Source organism: Protopterus annectens, chromosome 8.part0 (genome assembly GCF_019279795.1).
Source record: "Protopterus annectens isolate FY-2018-M chromosome 8.part0, PAN1.0, whole genome shotgun sequence".
Classification (NCBI taxonomy): Eukaryota; Metazoa; Chordata; order Ceratodontiformes; family Protopteridae; genus Protopterus; species Protopterus annectens.
In genome coordinates, this window is record NC_056741.1 from 1,910,786,900 (window position 1) to 1,910,805,211 (window position 18,312).

Below are 18,312 nucleotides of genomic sequence, written 5' to 3' on the forward strand. Positions count from 1 at the left end.
AAATATAGAGTTTAAAACAAACATCCTTTCTCATTGCCACTCCATTTATTTGCTTAAAGAATTCCCCTTCAAAGTACACAAAGTTGTTATTCAGCACTATTTCCACTAACTCATTACACACAGAACTCATTAGCAGAAAGATGACCATATTGGTTCAGGGCTTCCCCAAACCATAACATACTATAGTGTGTGATATACAGCCAAAAAGGCCTACAGTGTCAATGGTAATAAAAAGCACCTGGTCTGCTCTTGTGTTGTTCTTTATATTTTTAAAAATCCCAGGAATCTTTTAGTATGTTCACATCTGTATCAGGAATATTTTTTAACTTCACATCTAGGTACTTTGCAAGGGGTTCTCTTACTGAGCCCGCTGCTGCCACTATTGGTCTTAGTGTGTGTGTGTGTGTGGGGGGGGGGGGGTTTCTCAGTGTCCTTATGCACTTTTGGAATCCCAAAAAGAGAAGGAACACGCGGTCTCTCATTTACTAGAAAACTGTAAGTTTCCATGTCAATAAGCTCCTCTAGCAATAAATCATTTTGCATCAATTATATGCACCTTTGGGCTATGTTGATTTCATTACTTGGGACCCTACAATATTTGTTGACACCATTCAAAATATCCATCATCTTGGCTTCATAAATCACACTAGTCATAATTACCGCCCCATCCCCCAAGTCCAGCTTCATTATTCTAACATACTTGTTGTCCCTTAACACTTTTAACAAGTCTTTTTCTTCCTTTGTTAAATTTGGTGGAAACCTGTTGCTTCCTACACATTTTCACAACTCATTCTCCACTAGTAGCTCAGAATTCTTAATTTGAGGGTGGAGTGGGGGGGTTGCATGTACTTTTTCCTTTTTAGCTGTCCATTTACTTGCTTACTATAATTTTGTCCCAAGATGACTTGTAAATTCATTTTCCTCAGGAATAATTTAAGGTCAATAATAACCCTGTTAATATCTGCTTTATATCTTGGTACAAAAGTAAATCCCTTAGAAAAGATTTTAAAAAAATGTCTCATTCTTTTCTAAATCACTGTAGTTGAATATGTTATAACCACCTAGCGAGTGCCTATTACTTTCCTGACCAATGTTGCTACTTGTCCTTACCATCTCCTGTTGCCCCTCGCCCTCCCCTGCCCTCTGCCCCTCCATTGACTCATGTCCTGAGGAAAACTCTTGATCCTCAGTCATAATAATGGTGCAGTGGAAAACAACACTGTTTGAAGTTTTAATTAATATTTTTAATATATTTTAATGTATTTTTCATTTTATATAAATGAATTTGTATTTTGTATTATGGTTATTGATACTGACAAAGGACCCGAAAGGTGATGATGTAAAAGGGGAACGCAATACTTGATTGGTTTATTCAAGTATAAAAAGACCTGGGATTTATATACTTGTGTTTTGCATCTGAGGAAGTGTGTTTACGAAAATGTACTTTATGTGAAGTGTTAATGTTTTTATCTTATAATTAAACTACAAAGGGACTGCTTCTCGTGTGCCTCAGTGTTTTCTTGGTTTGTTGTGGACATTTCAGCTGAGTTATTTCTCCTTTTATTTGCATTTATTCAATATCATTATCACAGTGAAACACCTTTTCCATATGTTGTAAATATATGTATCTCTTCTAACAATCATGTACCTTTTATGTAATACATAGGCATGTTTTTGCTTTGTATTACACAGTGTTTTGTGGAGCTTTTCTCCCCGGGCCTCCACTGAAAATGGGTCACTTGGCCCAGTGGACCTTACTGGTTAAAAAATGTCAGTCAATAAATAAATAAATAATTTCAAGCCTTATACATTGTAATTCACTTACTTTGGTGTCTTGCTTTTACTTTTTGCATTCCTCAATATAAAGCATTCTGCTTGGGTGAATAAGCTTTGGTGCTTTTCTTTCCGGTGTATATGCCTTTGTTACTTTACATTACATTTGTGTGATGGCAAAAGAACATGATAAACCTGTTTAGTTTGCTCCTTCAGTGCATTTCACATCCCCACCCACCTCCATTTCTTCCTTCCCCATAATGCTTTCTCCATTTATTCATATCCTCTTGGATACATCTGAATTCCGCCTCCATAGTCTACAACCATGACTATATGAAGAAATACTTTCAGGAATTCATGGGTAAGTTACTTGTAGGGACTCTACAGTTTGCTATCTTTAACTACTACTACTTATTCCTCTGTGCTTTCTGTTCAGGATGACCTTATCAATCTCCCTTGCATGATCTTGGGCGCAGGACTTTTCCTTTACTTGCAGTCAGAAGCATAGCAAGGGCAGGCAAAAGGGGACAGCCATCCCACATGTAAAGTGTTGGGGGAGCATATTTGGGAAGTGCAATTCATGTATTCAGTGCTTCTTCTGTGGTAATCTGATGTAGCAATCTGATTGTTACAAATGTAGCAGTCTGTTCTGGTTAAAATTTTTTTTTTGTCATTAGCTGAAGAGTTGAGAAGTTAGGAATCTAAGGGGGTGGGGACCTTTTTTTTTTCAGTTGAAGAGTCGAGGGGGTGGGGCACCAGACTGGGGTCAGGCACCGGGTGATAAGTGACCCACCATGGCTCTGCTTGTAGTGAACCTCAACTGACACCTTTCTGCCCACCTGGAGATCATTGTCCTCTTGAAATGCTCTCAGCCTCTACCTTGGGATTATCTCCATGATTTTTCCTGCTACATTTGTTGAAATAACACGCTTGTACTTCACCATTTTTTTCCTGCTTCAGCCCTTTGAAAAGGAATCTACACTTAATGTCTTCCAGTCCTTACGGTCCAGTCATCTGTTGAAGATTATTATCAAGGGCTGTGCAAGCACTCTGACCACATTTCTGAGGTCTCTTGGAAGTAAGTTGTGCTTTATTCACCCATCTTCCACTCCATTATCTTACTCTCTGCCCATGTGATTGTACATTGAAGTCCCACTTGGGTCCATGGTGCATCCCTCCCTCGTGACTGTTCATTGTGCTCCCACTTAGGTCCATGGTGCATCCCTCCCTTGTGATTGTTCATTGTGCTCCCACTTGGGTCCATGGTGCATCCCTCCCTCGTGACTGTTCATTGTGCTCCCACTTAGGTCCATGGTGCATCCCTCCCTTGTGATTGTTGACTGTAGTCTCACTTGGGTCCATGGTGCATCCCTCCCTCGTGACTGTTCATTGTGCTCCCACTTAGGTCCATGGTGCATCCCTCCCTTGTGATTGTTCATTGTGCTCCCACTTGGGTCCATGGTGCATCCCTCCCTCGTGATTGTTGACTGTAGTCTCACTTGGGTCCATGGTGCATCCCTCCCTCGTGACTGTTCATTGTGCTCCCACTTAGGTCCATGGTGCATCCCTCCCTTGTGATTGTTGACTGTAGTCTCACTTGGGTCCATGGTGCATCCCTCCCTCGTGACTGTTCATTGTGCTCCCGCTTAGGTCCATGGTGCATCCCTCCCTTGTGATTGTTGACTGTAGTCTCACTTGGGTCCATGGTGCATCCCTCCCTCGTGACTGTTCATTGTGATCCCACTTAGGTCCATGGTGCATCCCTCCCTTGTGATTGTTCACTGTAGTCTCACTTGGGTCCATGGTGCATCCCTCCCTTGTAACTTTTCATTGTGATCCCACTTAGATCCATGGTGCGTCCCTCCCTTGTGACTGTTCATTGTGGTCCCACTTGGGTCCATGGTACTTCCCTTGTCGTTCTGTGTACATGCTTATACTGGAAGACATTATTCAGGGAAGAGGTTCACAGTGCCATGCTATGTTAATGGCATATAGCTATACATCTGCTTCCCTAAGGATATTGGGTCTGCCATCAACACTCCAGTGGTATTTGAAATGCATCTATATTTGGATGACATGGAACAGGGTACAGCTCAATACTTCCAAGACAGTTATTATAACTGCTAATATTCTTCATAGCTCCTGTGTTTCAGGCTGTGTTCCAGGCTGGTGTCCTAGTACCAACTGTGATAGCAAGCAACTGGAATTCAGGCCAACAATCATAATGTAGAGGTTATTCCTAACAATAATTTGATACTTAAGACCTAAGCATCATTGGGTCCTCTTGTTTCTGACTTGGAAAAATTGTCCTTACAAAGCAACTAATTCTGTCCGGGCATCTCCAAGTGGCTGCCCATGCCTTGTTCTATTCCCATTAGGGCTGCAATGCTCTGTGTGTAGGGCTACCAGACTTTGAAACTGATTTGTTCGGAACTCCTTTTGCCCAGTTACTTATGGGAGGTTCCATTACCAAAGCATTTCTCTTACGCTTTTTACTCTACACTGGCTGCTAGTTATATCCTGTATGAGCTATAAGATTTGAGACATGGCCTGTCTGGACCTGCATGACTTAGATCTCCCCTATCCCTATGGAATTACTAGCCTTTTATTGCCTCTTTTATACCGTGTGTTCCTCTCAACCAAGAGGGGTGACAGCTGGGGTAGTCAAGGAATCCCTTTTTTGCCTATTGTAACCCTCAGCTGTGTAACTTGACACCACTGTGACTGAGGGAGTCCCTGATGCTGAGTGACTTTGAGGTCCTTGACAGCTTATCTTACTGAGGTGACATTTAATATTTGATGCAAGGAAGTACTGCTGAACTGTTTTATTGCTTTAATTCTACTATTTCCTCTTGTTATACAACATTTTAATGCATTGCTTTTTTGTATGCATGCTTTCTTTCTTGTGCAGTACTTACATTTAAACATTTTAATAAACTTGAACTTGACATACCTGGGGATAATATATTCTATCATTCCACCAGCTGTCTGTCCCCTTCCTCTAGGTTGTGATCCTGCCTGCTGTCTTGTCCCATTCTTGTTTTGGTGTTCTTCTTTCAGACCTAATATTTGATGCCCTCATTTAATGTAGATTGCTCTCCCTTCTCAGTCATTCATGAACAACCTGTAGGCAGGTATCTTCATGCCCCACTCCCTCTTGTCACTGGCTCATTATTAGCAATTTTCATGCTGCTATCCCAAGCACTGCTTCAGTTCCACTATCTTCTTACCGGGACTTGCACTGTGCAGTAATACTACCCAACCATGTTTTGAGTCACTCTATTTCTCTCCCATGTCCTCTTCCAGCTTATTCATTCATTCACTTATTCATTTTGACTAAATGCATACACAGATAGCCAAAAATGACTACAAATTAAATGTAAAAAATAAATAAATAAAAAAATAAATAAAAAAAAAGGATACTTCATTTTGGGAAGCAAAACACTTTCACTTACTGTATATGAGATGCACCCTTCCAGTCAGATACAGTTGTAAGTGATCTGTGAATGCTTGTTGATAATTCCTTATCATCTGACCATCCTGTCTCCACAGTAGCGCAGAAAGCCTTTTTCTTGCTATTTCCTTTACTCATATCTTATCAAACCCATTATTGAATGTAATGCACCTTTTGGCACATATTTATCCAAACATATCACACAACTTGAGAGACCTCAGAGATTCATAACTAAAAAAAAGATCAGGGACCTCAAAAATCGTAGTTATCAGGAGAAACTGGCAGCCTTTTCTCTGTGCTGACTTTACCATGGAAATCTATGTGTAGCCTTTCTTGCCATGAACGATCCAATCCTGTTTGATCTTCTTTTCCTTCCAGAACTAATGGTACATCAAATACTCAGCTAAAGGAACTAAACATTCATCAGTAGATAAATAAAACATGCTAGCATCCCAACGTATCCCTCACCTCTGGAACAAACTTCTGCTAGCTGTCAAACAGAGTAGCACCCCTGCCCCCTTCAAGGTAAACCTAGATAATTGGATGGGCAGCCTCAAATACTCTCCCATTTTTTTTTTTTTGTCGTGCCCTCCTTGAGGTTGGAGGAAAATTTTGAATAGGGTTATTTGGCAGGATTTGAAACGGTCAGCAGACGGATTGATTAGCATTTATCTATGACCTATAAATATAAAATCATTATTTTACACCATCTATTAAGTACAAGTTTGCCTTAATTAAGGAAAAAAGTACAGCGATTTGAGGGAGAAGGAAAATGTGATTTCAGAAGTGAGCAAACAGAAAGTTTTATAATGGAATGGTACAATTGCATATGTTGTATGGCAGTGGTATATGTTCTGAAAGTGCAAAGCTCAGTGGGCCACAGTGGCAAGCAGGACTATTAGCCTTGATCTATGGAGCAGGTGCATTTAGCTAGTTAGTTAGTTAGTAAGCTAGTTAGTTAGTTAGTAGGTTAACTGGATAAGTGAACAGGTCCAAGGGCCATTGTGCAATTTCATGGTGGTGTTAGTTTGATATGTTCAACATATAACAAAGTTGACAATTACAATGATGGGTTGACTAATATAAAATCTAATGTAAACTTTTTCCAGTAAAAAAGAAGAAAAAAATATTGTTTTGCAGATGAATTTACATATTTGCTTATTCATGTTAGTAAAGAAGCAAGCCATGCACTGGTAGTGGAACTGGACACAGAAATTTGAACGAGTACAGTCGTGGAACAAAACTTAACCTACATTGCTAAAGCAGTCACACACGTAGTTTTCCTTTAGTTCCATTTTGTACTTCCTCTGAAGTGGAGTGGAGAGAGAGATGTTGTTCCAATTGCAGTAACTATTTTCCAGAAAGATCTTTCTGTTCAACCTGTTACACACACAGACCTCTGTAGCAGAATATCCCTTCCCCAAGGTTATAAGTTGTTTTTCTGATTTGCAATTTGTCTTTTAAAGGGAGGCAGGAGTTTCCATTGCTGTTTTTAGGTTAGGGTATTTAGCGTAAGGGTTCCCTATCAGGAGGATGAAAGCTCACAAAAATAAACATCAGTAGACAGAACCAGGAACACTGAAAACCCGGAAGGTCAAACACATAATATGTAGTTACAATCATAGATCAAATCATAATTCTTTGGTGTGCATGGAGATTTATCTTCTCCATGTACTACAAATTAGTCAAAAGTAATATGTAAAAAAACAGCAAAAAACCCAAAACAAAAGCGAGATGTGTTGTGTTGACTTTAAAGCAATAAAGCATTGGGGGAGGAGTGGTCGATGTCCATACATAGCCCTGTGTAAGTGAAGCTGTTAAATTCAAAATACCTTCTGTAGTTTAGCAGACAGCAGGTAGAAACAGGAGTTCACATGAAGCTATTTCTACCTGCTGCTACTGTTTACTGGTCAGTTCTGTCTGCTTTTAGTGCTTAACAGTGCATTAAGGGGGCTTGACAATTGTTTAACAATTGATTAGGTGGCTCCAGGACAGAATCCAATACTAAGCCTGTGTCAAAATATACTTGCACAGCTCAGGGCATAAGGTTCACTTGGCTGGATGTTTTGTGATGCATTTTATGCCTTATTTTTGAAAGATAATTACCTGCTATTGTTTTCTCATTTTTGAAAGATAATTACCTGCTGTTGTTTTCTTTTTTGTCTTACTCCTACCAAGGAAAGCTGTGCATGTGTCCAACAATACTGTGTGTGTGTGTCTACAGGAAAAAAAAGACATCATTATTTTCACACACATACACACAAATACATACAGACACTACCCTTGTCCCTGATAGGCTAGGTCTAGCATAAGATCCACAAACACACACAGAAGTTGCAAGCTTACCTAGAGGCAAACTGGATGACTGCCACTTCATGTACATCATACTGAAAGAAACCAGAGCACATGGATATATAGACACAGAGCCAGGGGAAAGCATGCAGACTCCACACAGATTAATCCAAAGTCAAGAACACAATCACTGTCATGCACTGTGAAATGGCAATGCTACTCACTGCGCCACTGTGTCAGTGATCAGTTACCCTCACACACATCCTGTTCATGTCAGACCACCAAATATAGCCCCCTTTCATATGCAGTCCTAATGGTTGTGATGGAATGTGGGTGATAACAGACAGCACTGGACAACAACATTATCTTTGCATGTAGCTTAGAATGTCATGCCAGTAACATGGTTTGACAGTTGTGCACTCTGCCTCTGTACCACTGTGAAAGTGCAGTGAACAAGTACAGAGGAGTTAGTCATATTAAACAGACTGTGCTCAACCTCTTAGAGTTACTATAGGTGACAAAGGTCCTAAATTACGGACATATTTTAAATACCACTCTGATATACTCAGAAAGCTGCTTCATTAAGAGGCTTTGGATTATAGCAATAACCCACGCCTGGGTGTGGGTAATGCTGGATTTACCCACAGTTGGCATGGTTTGGTCCCGAGGGCGAAGCCCGAGGGACCAAACAAAGCCAACCGTGGGTAAATCCAGCATTACCCACACCCAGAAGTGGGTTATTGCTATTATACAATGACATTATTTAAGAAAAAAAAAAATTACTTTTCTTAAATAATGCCATTGTATAATGCCTCCTTGCTGCCCTTCCACAGCTGTCTGGTATTCTGCGGCAGTTCTGATGTACTGCGCATGCCTATGCAGTACATCAGATCTGTGGGCAAAAGCAACGGAGAAAGCAAGATCTCCATTGCTTTTTACTGTTTCGCTATGTTAAATGGGTTTAAAATAGCGAGACTGCTTGAAAATAAGCAACGGAAAATCTCTGTTGCTTATTTTAAAGCTGTCTCACTATGTTAAACCCATTTAACATAGCGAGTCAGTTTTGAAAAAAGCAACGGAGAAAGCAAGATCTCCGTTGCTTTTTACAAACTGTTTTGCTATGTTAAATGGGTTTAACATAGCGAGACAGCTTTAAAATAAGCAACGGAGATCTCTGTTGCTTTTTTTAAACCTGTCTTGCTATGTTAAACTCCTTTAACATAGCGAGACAGTGTTTTAAAAAAGACTTATACTAATGGAAAACGTCCGGGTGACCGGACCTTTTTCCATTAGTATAAGTCGATTTACAACATGCACGCTGGCCAATCAGCGTGCACGTTTTGGAATATTAATGGGGGGGGGGGGTCATGGTATAATAGCATGTATTTTCTGAAGGATATGAAGGTCGAAACTCCAATGTCTATCATATAGTGACTGCAGTCCTCAACAATTTACCAGGACAAACACCAATTGTATGAGGAACATGCAAATCTATGAGGCAAAATGAAGAATATTCTGCAAAATCAGGGAGAGCTAATCAAACAAGAGTGAGGTAAATCACTTGCATCCATTGATGGCCTCTGTCCCCATCAATTACAGCCACATTCCTGACTGCATATACCACAGATATTCCATTGTGGCAAAAGAAGTGCTCACAATATTAAAAGTATTATATTTTCCTTAAACACAAATGCACAGTAGTCTTACAAAGTCAGATTAATGAGTGCTTAAACTGAGCAAATGGCAAAAGGGTCAGCATGTTCCAACAAACAGCTCCCACTCCCATCTAGTAGTTATAGTCATTTCTGTCTGTACTTCAGATGTCAGATTGTGATAGAAGCATTTCAGCTTTGTTCTACACAAACAGTAGAGACACATTAAAGTATTCCAAGTTACTTCACATAAATAACATCAATCCTGAAAGGGGCAAGCAGCAGCAGTTAGACACATTCCCCCAAAGGCAGGCCAGCAACTTTGTATTACTCTGATGCACTTAGAAAGATACTAAAACAACAGGTTTTGCATTAATATGCATTCTTTGAAGGATGCAATGCCTGAAACTCTAATGTCTGACATTTTTCCATCCACGTCCATTCATTCACAACCCTTTTTTCCCATTCTTGCATATGAGGTCAGGGTGTCACTTCAACAGTGACAATTATCTAGAGCCAAGGTTTACACTGCTGGGTAGCTAGCCCTGCCACAATAGTTCTACATCTCACTTTCGCATGCACATTCACACCTATTGCCAATTTAGAGTGCCAAGTTCACCCACTGCATATCTTTAGAATGTGAGAGGAAACTGGAGCACCCAAAGGAAACTCACACAAATGCAGGGAGGACATGCAGACTCCACACAGAAGGCACCCAGCCAAGAATTGAATAAGGGAACCTCTTGATGTGAGGTGACAACACTATCTGCTGCTCTACTGTAATCCTCAGTGGTTTACCAGAAAAAAATACTAGGGCAGGGCAAGATAATGTAGCAAAATCAGGGACAGTTCAGAATTATGGCTAGTCTAGTTCTAGACATCCAATAGGACAGCTTCTCTTCATACTGTAAGCATTCCCTACACTTTCAGATTTGTTGACTTCCTACTACATCCTACTCAAGATCTAATACAACAGTTAATCAGGTAGGTCGTGGGCAGGATGGAGCATGGTGTACGCATACTGAATGGCCACATTTGCAGCACTCCCTCCAGGGTGCTGCAGTTGCTTTATCTTCAAGAAGGAGCACTGCTGGTCATTTGTTTATTTAGTTTGTTAAACTAAAGAAACATTTCATTTCTTTACTTTAAGTAAATAAAGAAATAGGAGAAAGTGCACTTAACTGAACAGCACTCTAAACAGCTTCATTGGTTTTAATATTACTCATGCACCACTGTGTTGCTCTTCTCAATGCATATGTCTGAACAAATTCATATAATAGAGTCAAGCATCTATTGTCTGTATTCACTTCCATCCAACTCAGGGTTGCAAGGGCAAGTAATATCATAAACACACATGCACAACAGATGTGAACAGCTGGTATAAAATCTAAACTGTGATGACATACCAGATTGCATACATCTTTATATCCTATTCTTTTTGGCATGGACAATCTCTTACTTCTTATCACAGTCAGGAAGAGAAAGCATGGTGGAAAGGAATCGAATGTCACAAATAGAATATCCGCTTTCCACTACAGATTCAGTTTCAAAAGAACCTACTCACTGCAAACTACAGCTAACAAAATGTGTTGATTCACCTGTCTAGCTACAATAACAGAATATGACATACTAGTTCTCAAAAAGCTAACCAGCTTGCAATCCAGAAAAGATCATGATCTTTTTCTGGACTCCCTCCTTTTCAACCTACTAATCCAGACTTCCTTCTCATATCTCATTAATAGGTTATATATTATTTACCTTATTGTGAATCTAAATCTTCAACCTGCATGTGTTTACTTTCTTCACAGGCTACCCTCACAAACAAAAATGTAGTCAATACAGTTTCTCTATCCTAGGTCCAAACTGTGGAAAATGTCCACCGCACACACACTTCCATAAGATATTCAACCTCTCTTCTAACATTCAGGAAAAAAATAACTTAAACAGAGTGTAAGAAAAGAAGCCAACTGTCATTGATTTTACAATAAATACATAACTTAACATTCTCCATTAGAAGAACCAGTCTCATCCAACTCACTTTTAACAAATAACCGCAGATGCAAGTATCATTTCATCAAGAAAACATATTCTAACTCCTAACCCCTCACTTTCTTACTTCCCAATTCCCCCTTTCATTCCCTTCTAAGCTGTGCCCTCAGCCCACCCTCATTTAAAGTATCCACCTTTAAATGAAAGACTAATAAGATTTGTGCAAGAACTACTCCTTTCTTTGTATATATCCTATATCATTCTCTCTCTACTACACGTATGATTTGTTTACCTCTGTGATGTTCTCAGACTACTACAATAGCATTGCGTGCATGTACTGTCTGAATCTGCTCTCCTCTGTGTATTCGAAATAATATACATGGGAAGATATTCCACTCTATAATACTCCGGGATAAGTTTCTCTTCCTCAGTTATCTAGAAAATAACATTTTCTGTATGCATTGTTTGAATTTACCATTTTGGGTATTATTAATACTGTAAATGTTATTATATTGGGTTTCTCAAAATATGTCCTTTTTTGGATCAGTGCTCTCCTCAGGTATGCATTCATTGTCCAATTGCTCTCTTGTTAAAACAAGGGAAACTTTTTTGTTTTCTTTTTTTAAAGGTACTTACTTAACTTGTTGTTAACCAGAAGGTCTGTTTCAGATTTGATTTCAAAATCTATGGAATGACCGATGTTCATACTGAAATGATAAAAAGTCAAAAGAAAAAACAATATAAAATTCATAAATAACAGTGATGATATTTAACACAGAACAGTATCCCTAGTACAGCGAAAGGTTTTGTCAATATTAATATTGCATGTGTAATGGTTTGAAATTTCTGAAAGTCTGATCATGTGAAACACCTTTTTTTTTCTTTGTTACGACTACAGTGGGGAAAAAACACATCCCAACCAATCATCCATCTAGGACTGATGCTCTCTGTCTCTACCCCTGCTTTTTCAGGACCATGAATAGGATAAAGCAGGTATCTGAAAATGAATGAGTGAAAAACATATATACATTTTACATATATAATCTAGCTTTGTTTCCAACAACCACACTTATTGGAAAAAGTTAGCTTCAAAATTATGCACTTTGTGTGATCTGATAGTGCCCTAGCAAATGTTTTTAAAACCCAAGTCATATCATGTTACCTATGTTCCAAAGCATATTATTTTTTAATTAACTACAATTCTTTAAAATAGTCTTCTTAAATTGTAGCAAAGCATTCATAATTTTATTTTAAACATATAACTTTGATATGTGCTTCTGAACTATTGCCTCCAGCTTCCACAGACCCACTCAGTCTATCGTTCTCCAAGATTTTCTGCCTCCTCCCTTCCTCTCTTGCTCACTCAGCTGACAAACTTACCTGCCTTACTGATTGTTTTCTGGGATTTTCTCCATGGGTGTAGCCTCGCTCTGTTTCACCCTCGCTACACTTAGGCTTACTTCACTCCCCTACCCTCCCCCCATTCTCACCCACCCCACTTCAATTTCATTTATACTATCCTATCCCTCCCCTTCCTGTCTCATTCCTCCACTCACACCCAACTTCTTCCAGGAGCCTATCCCACCCCTTCCACTAGCCATACTTTCACTACACCACTTCATACCTCTAATTACCACACCCACTCCACAACTTCTCTGACATACTCTAATCTACTTCTTCTCTTCACCAATACACTTCTCCTATCTCTCTCTACCTTAACCTCTTATTACTCCTACCTTTCCCACCCTCGTATATGTTCACCTACCTCCTGCACCCATGAAACTCTCCCAACAGCTTCCTCCTTTATCATCCTCCCATCTCTCTTCAACTTCTTTACCACCTGTCTTCATAAACTAACTATATTTCAAAAGCACCCAAGTGCCTGTAAATCCAAACCTAAATTCTACAACCAGCTCTTACATTTTACTCCACTCACTCTTGTTACTAATAGCCTAGTCCACTCTGGAGATATCCACCCCAACCCAGGCCCCCTTTCCTCTCCCCACAATCACATACCCCACATGCCTCCCCTCCACCTTCCCCTCTCCTCACACTTCCCTCCATCCTCATCCTCATAGTCAGAATGCATCTTTATACAAACACCTAACCATCCTCTCACTAAATATTCAAAGCCTACCTAACAAAAATCACTGAACTGCGCACCTGGATAGCACATACCTCCCCTCAAAGTCTGTGCTTATCTGAAACATGGCTCAAGCCACACATCACTAATAACAAAATGCTCCCACCTGGCTATAATATCTACCGCTCTGACAGATTCTCCAAAAAAGGGGGTGGTGTAGCCATCCTCTACTTTGATGGCCTAAGCCTCTCACTGTCATCATCCCTATTCCTGACTTCCAACCTGCTGAGCTCATCATCCTAAATTGCCACCTAAACCCACACAACAATTTTGCTATTGTTTCCATCTATATCCCCCCTGGAAATAATATATACCCATCCTAGAAAATATCCTAGCCTGGTCCTCCCACAACATACACTATGAAACCCTCATCCTTGGAGATGTCAATATAGACTGGTCCAAACTTACAACTGACTCTCCACAATTAAGTATGAACCTACAAGGTTTCCATCAACAAATGACATCCCCCACCCGCCTCCATAAAAACTCATCATCCGGCTCCACCATTGACTGGATTCTCACTAACTCCTCTTACCACTACCATACTTCTACTATCCTGCCAGACTCCTTAAGTGATAATCTACCCATCTCTATTCTATGATACCCCTCCCAAATCCCACCTTTACAGAGACTGTCATAAACTCTTTAACTTTAATACCCTCTATTCAACTCCATACTATCTAGTTTTGACTGGTCCATCCTTAAACAAATCCCTCTTGATGACACAGACATGAACATTTAATAGCATCTCCCTGAATACCCAAGCCTCGCCCCATCCAGGAAAATTAGAATCAATCAAATTATGCTCCCTGGCTCTCTAAGGATATGAGATCCCTTATGCAAAAAAGAGATAGCTCTTGGAAGGCCTGGGTCAAAACAAAAGAACTTCCCCTGCCACAAAATTACAGAGAATGACAGAATTTTGTTAAGAAACAAATTAATAAAAACAAAAAGCAGTACTATAATTCTGCTCAGCTCAGTAACAAATCCAACCCTCGTAAGGTCTGATCTACTCTTAACAAAATTCTTTCTCCAGATCACTCTTCCACCCCCTCCCCTTACCCAAATAAATCTCCTCAGGAAATTGCTAACCTCCTCAATAAACACGTTATTGACACAACTGAAAAATTCACAACATCCAGCTCTAACACAACTACTCCCCCAAACCCTCCCAACCCACTAAATACAAATCTCTTCTCCTTTCTACCTTTTCCTACCTCTTCTGAAGCTTAAACCCTGCTCTCCCACCACTGATAATCTCCCTCCTACCTTCCTCAAGCTAGCTGCAGAATCTATAGCCTATCCTGTATCTATTCTTATCAATAGATCAATTCAAGAAGCTGCAGTTCTGACCCATCCAATTACCATTTCATAGCCATCCTATCCCCCCTCTCTAAGATACTTGAGAAATGCATTCACTCACAGCTTTTTAATTACTTCCTCCAGCATAACGTTCTCACTTCCACTCAGCATGGTTTCCACCCTAATCATAGCACAACTACTGCCCTCTTATCTTTCACTCATACTATTGCTGAGGCCCAAGATAACAATCAACTCATATCCTGTCTCTTCCTTGACCTTTCCAAAGCTTTTGATACAATCTCCCACTCCATACTGATATCAAAACTTGCTAACTTCAACCTATCTGCTACCTCCCTAGCCTGGTTCTCTAGCCACCTCTCCTCTAGGTATCAGTATGTCAGATGGCTCTCAACCTACTCTCCCTTTATTCCAGTCCCAACTAGAGTATCACAAGGCTCCATCTTGGGTCCCCTGCTGTTTAACATCTTCACTTATGAACTTTATACATCTTGTAAACAATCCTCCCTCATTCAATACGCAGATGACTCCACTCTCATCTTCATCTCAAGCAATATCTCTGAACTCCATACCTAACCCAACACTCTTTTCTATCCACTGAAAAGTGGTTGTCTGACAATCTTCTCATACTAAACCCTAAAAAGACCAAACTTTTACTCTTTCTCCCCTGCTTTCTTTCTCACCACAAATCCACCTTTGCTATTACATCCGACACACAAAGCTCCTATGTGTCATTATTGATGATGAACTCAAATTCAACCTGCACATACTCCAATGTGTAAAAGAAAAACCCACCAGGAACTGGGTTTAGTATAGCGCAACAACAAATTTCTAACTTCTAATGCAAAACTCTCTCTGGCACAGGCACTCCTCCTCCAATCCCTTCTATATGCTGCCCCAGTCCTAACCAACATTCAGGCCACAACCTTGAACAAACTTCAACAAACATACCATAAAATAGTTAAATTCATTATGAACTCATAATACAACTCACACCACTGCCTTGCCCTAAACTCTTTCCAATGGCTTGACCTTCCCCAACAACTCCTTCTATCACAATTTCAAATAATTCACTCTATTCTATACAAACAATCTTCCTGTCCAGCTCTCTCATCCCTGGTCTGCACCTATACCCCACCTTGAACACTATGCACCTCAAACCAACAACGTCTGACTATCCACCAACCCAATAAAAACGCAGGCAAACTTCTATACAAATGCTTTGTAGCTCAAGCTTGGAACAAACTTCCCTTAGACATACGTTCCATTACCCACCCATCACACTTTAAAAAATAACTTAAACTTCATCTACTTAATAGTAAGAGCTGCCCCTGCCACCACACAACCTAATCCCCCTCTACCCCTGTATATATATTGACATTAACCTCTCCCCTTTCACCCGGTTACCTTCTAGGTGGCTACCTACTAGACCCACTCAACTAAACTGAAAATTTTAATACAATATATAGATCTATATTTATATTTGTAAAATTGCTACTTGTATATTTGCTATGTGCTTACTTTCCACTTTGTATTTTATTTTATTTTATTTTATGACCTTTTGAATTTCAAGATTCTATATTGTTTTCAAATGTAAACTACTTTATTACTATAAATTGTATGTAACTGGAGCTTTTCTCCTCGGATTTTCACTGAAAACGGGTCACAACCCAGCTGGACCAACCCAGTTAACAAATGTCAATAAATAAATGCAAATAAATATATCATGCATCAAGAACTGATATATGTTTTTTTGATAAAATCAGAGTATGGGCTTGAGGCATGTTGTTGAGTTAACAGTAGTCACATTTATACTCAATGCTCCAGGTAGGCGTTAAAGATACTATGGCACTTATCAATGAACAGAAAGGGGATTATAAAGCAAAACATACATTGCCTCATCGGTGCTTATGACAATATGATTAGTGACAAGGGCAGGCACAATAACCCTGACCTAAAACAAACATATATATATAAGAAGCAAACCTACAGCTAATCAAAGCTGGTACTACATCACCATCATCTCCCACCCAGTTTCAGCATCCTAAAATGCTGCCATGACTCTTAAATGCTGGCCTAAGAGGGAATGAGCTACTTAAAAAATCAGGAACTGTAATACTTCTTCCAAAATAACACGATATATTACAAATGAGCATGTATTATTCTTCTATATATACTGCAGATACAAAATAAACAATAAAGTTCCATAAAATCAATACAGCAGTCTGATACAATATATTGATACATACTGGTAAATGCAAGTTGTTCCCACCAAAATAATTCAAAGTCCACAATCTGGAAAAGTCAAAACAGTAAATTATGGTGCAAAATGTCTACTAATCAGCACTGCAAATATAAAGACAGCAATTCACCCAGTGATTTATACTTCGTGTTTTATCACCCTCCCCAAAAAACAAAGTCAAGCTACACTGAAACAATCACTTTTTAGTCTCCTTCCCTACCCAGTGCCAAAACATACCACTAATATCTATTAACCACTATTTAAAGTAGCAGCTTTCTGTGAAGTCAGTCAAACTTGGTGCATAAGAATATCAGGTTTGGAAGATCTGGCCATAGAGACCATGTCAATGTGCATGGGTCAATGCTCCTCTTTTGTGCGTGTGTGTGGGGGACCTTGAGTTTTTACAATGCCTGACAGTCCCTCTGGTGGACTTGTGGAGGTCAACAACACAGACACAAGTGGGTTAGCATAGAAATATGTCTACAGTAGAGCACATGCATGGACATATGTTCATGTCTTGACATATCTGCATGCATGGCATGGGGCAAAGAAGATGAATACCAGGGCATAAAGCCAACAATTCATACCCTGCAGTGTGACAGCCTTGGGGAACCATATTCATCCTTCACAGCTAGAAAGACAGAGGTGGATGATGGAGAAACTTCTGGCATCTGATGGCAGCTTACAAAAAAAAATACAAAGTAATGAAAAAGATCACCAGTGAAAGTATCCTGCCATACTCATTTCTGAAAGAATTGGGCGAAAGGGTATTTATTTATTTAGATTTGTTAACCAGGTAAATCACTGATCCACAAAGATCCATGAGGAAAACAAGTAATTATATGTAAATATATATATTAACAGTAAATAAATAGCATAAAACAAGAATGTACACATTAAAAACAATGCAATACTGAACAAATCTCATATATATTATATTCTCTTTGGACACAACATCCAAACAACCCACAACTTCACACAGAAAAGTCAACAGGCACAGAAATGACTGATGAAACCAAAACCTTGATTCCATTATATAGAATGACCTATGTGGCACCAGAATCTATAGTGAAAAAAAAAAATCCAGGGTACTGGGTAAGGCATATCCAGAACGTTTTGATCAATTTAGGTATATAACACTATACTCAAAATGGAATTTAAATATCTTCAAAAATTCCAAAAGAAAGAAATATCTCCAAAAATTCTGGAAGAATTATTACATGTTCCTACATTCATTGAGTAAAATGGCATAACACATACAGGTGCATAGGACACCACACTCAACAAATACTTTAATCCTAAACCTATTGTAAACACTCAACAATCTCTCTACTTTGTGTAGACAAAACTCCCAGCTACATAACATAAACATAAAAATGCTGGCAAAAAGTGACTGAATCTGACTTCCTGCCACGAGTGTTGCAACTACTGCAGGACAGCTGCCCCT

The 18,312-nt window shown here is 39.4% G+C and overlaps 1 protein-coding gene across 1 annotated transcript in view; it reads right to left on the minus strand.

Moving 5' to 3' along the window:
• The window catches only part of LOC122809713 (cholesteryl ester transfer protein), an 840,169-nt gene that overhangs the window by 613,232 nt on the left and 208,625 nt on the right, over positions 1-18,312 (minus strand). The window contains exon 4 of the mRNA XM_044081408.1: positions 11,797-11,867. Coding sequence (XP_043937343.1) covers positions 11,797-11,867 — 71 coding nt within the window. The remainder of the gene's footprint in view (positions 1-11,796; positions 11,868-18,312) is intronic.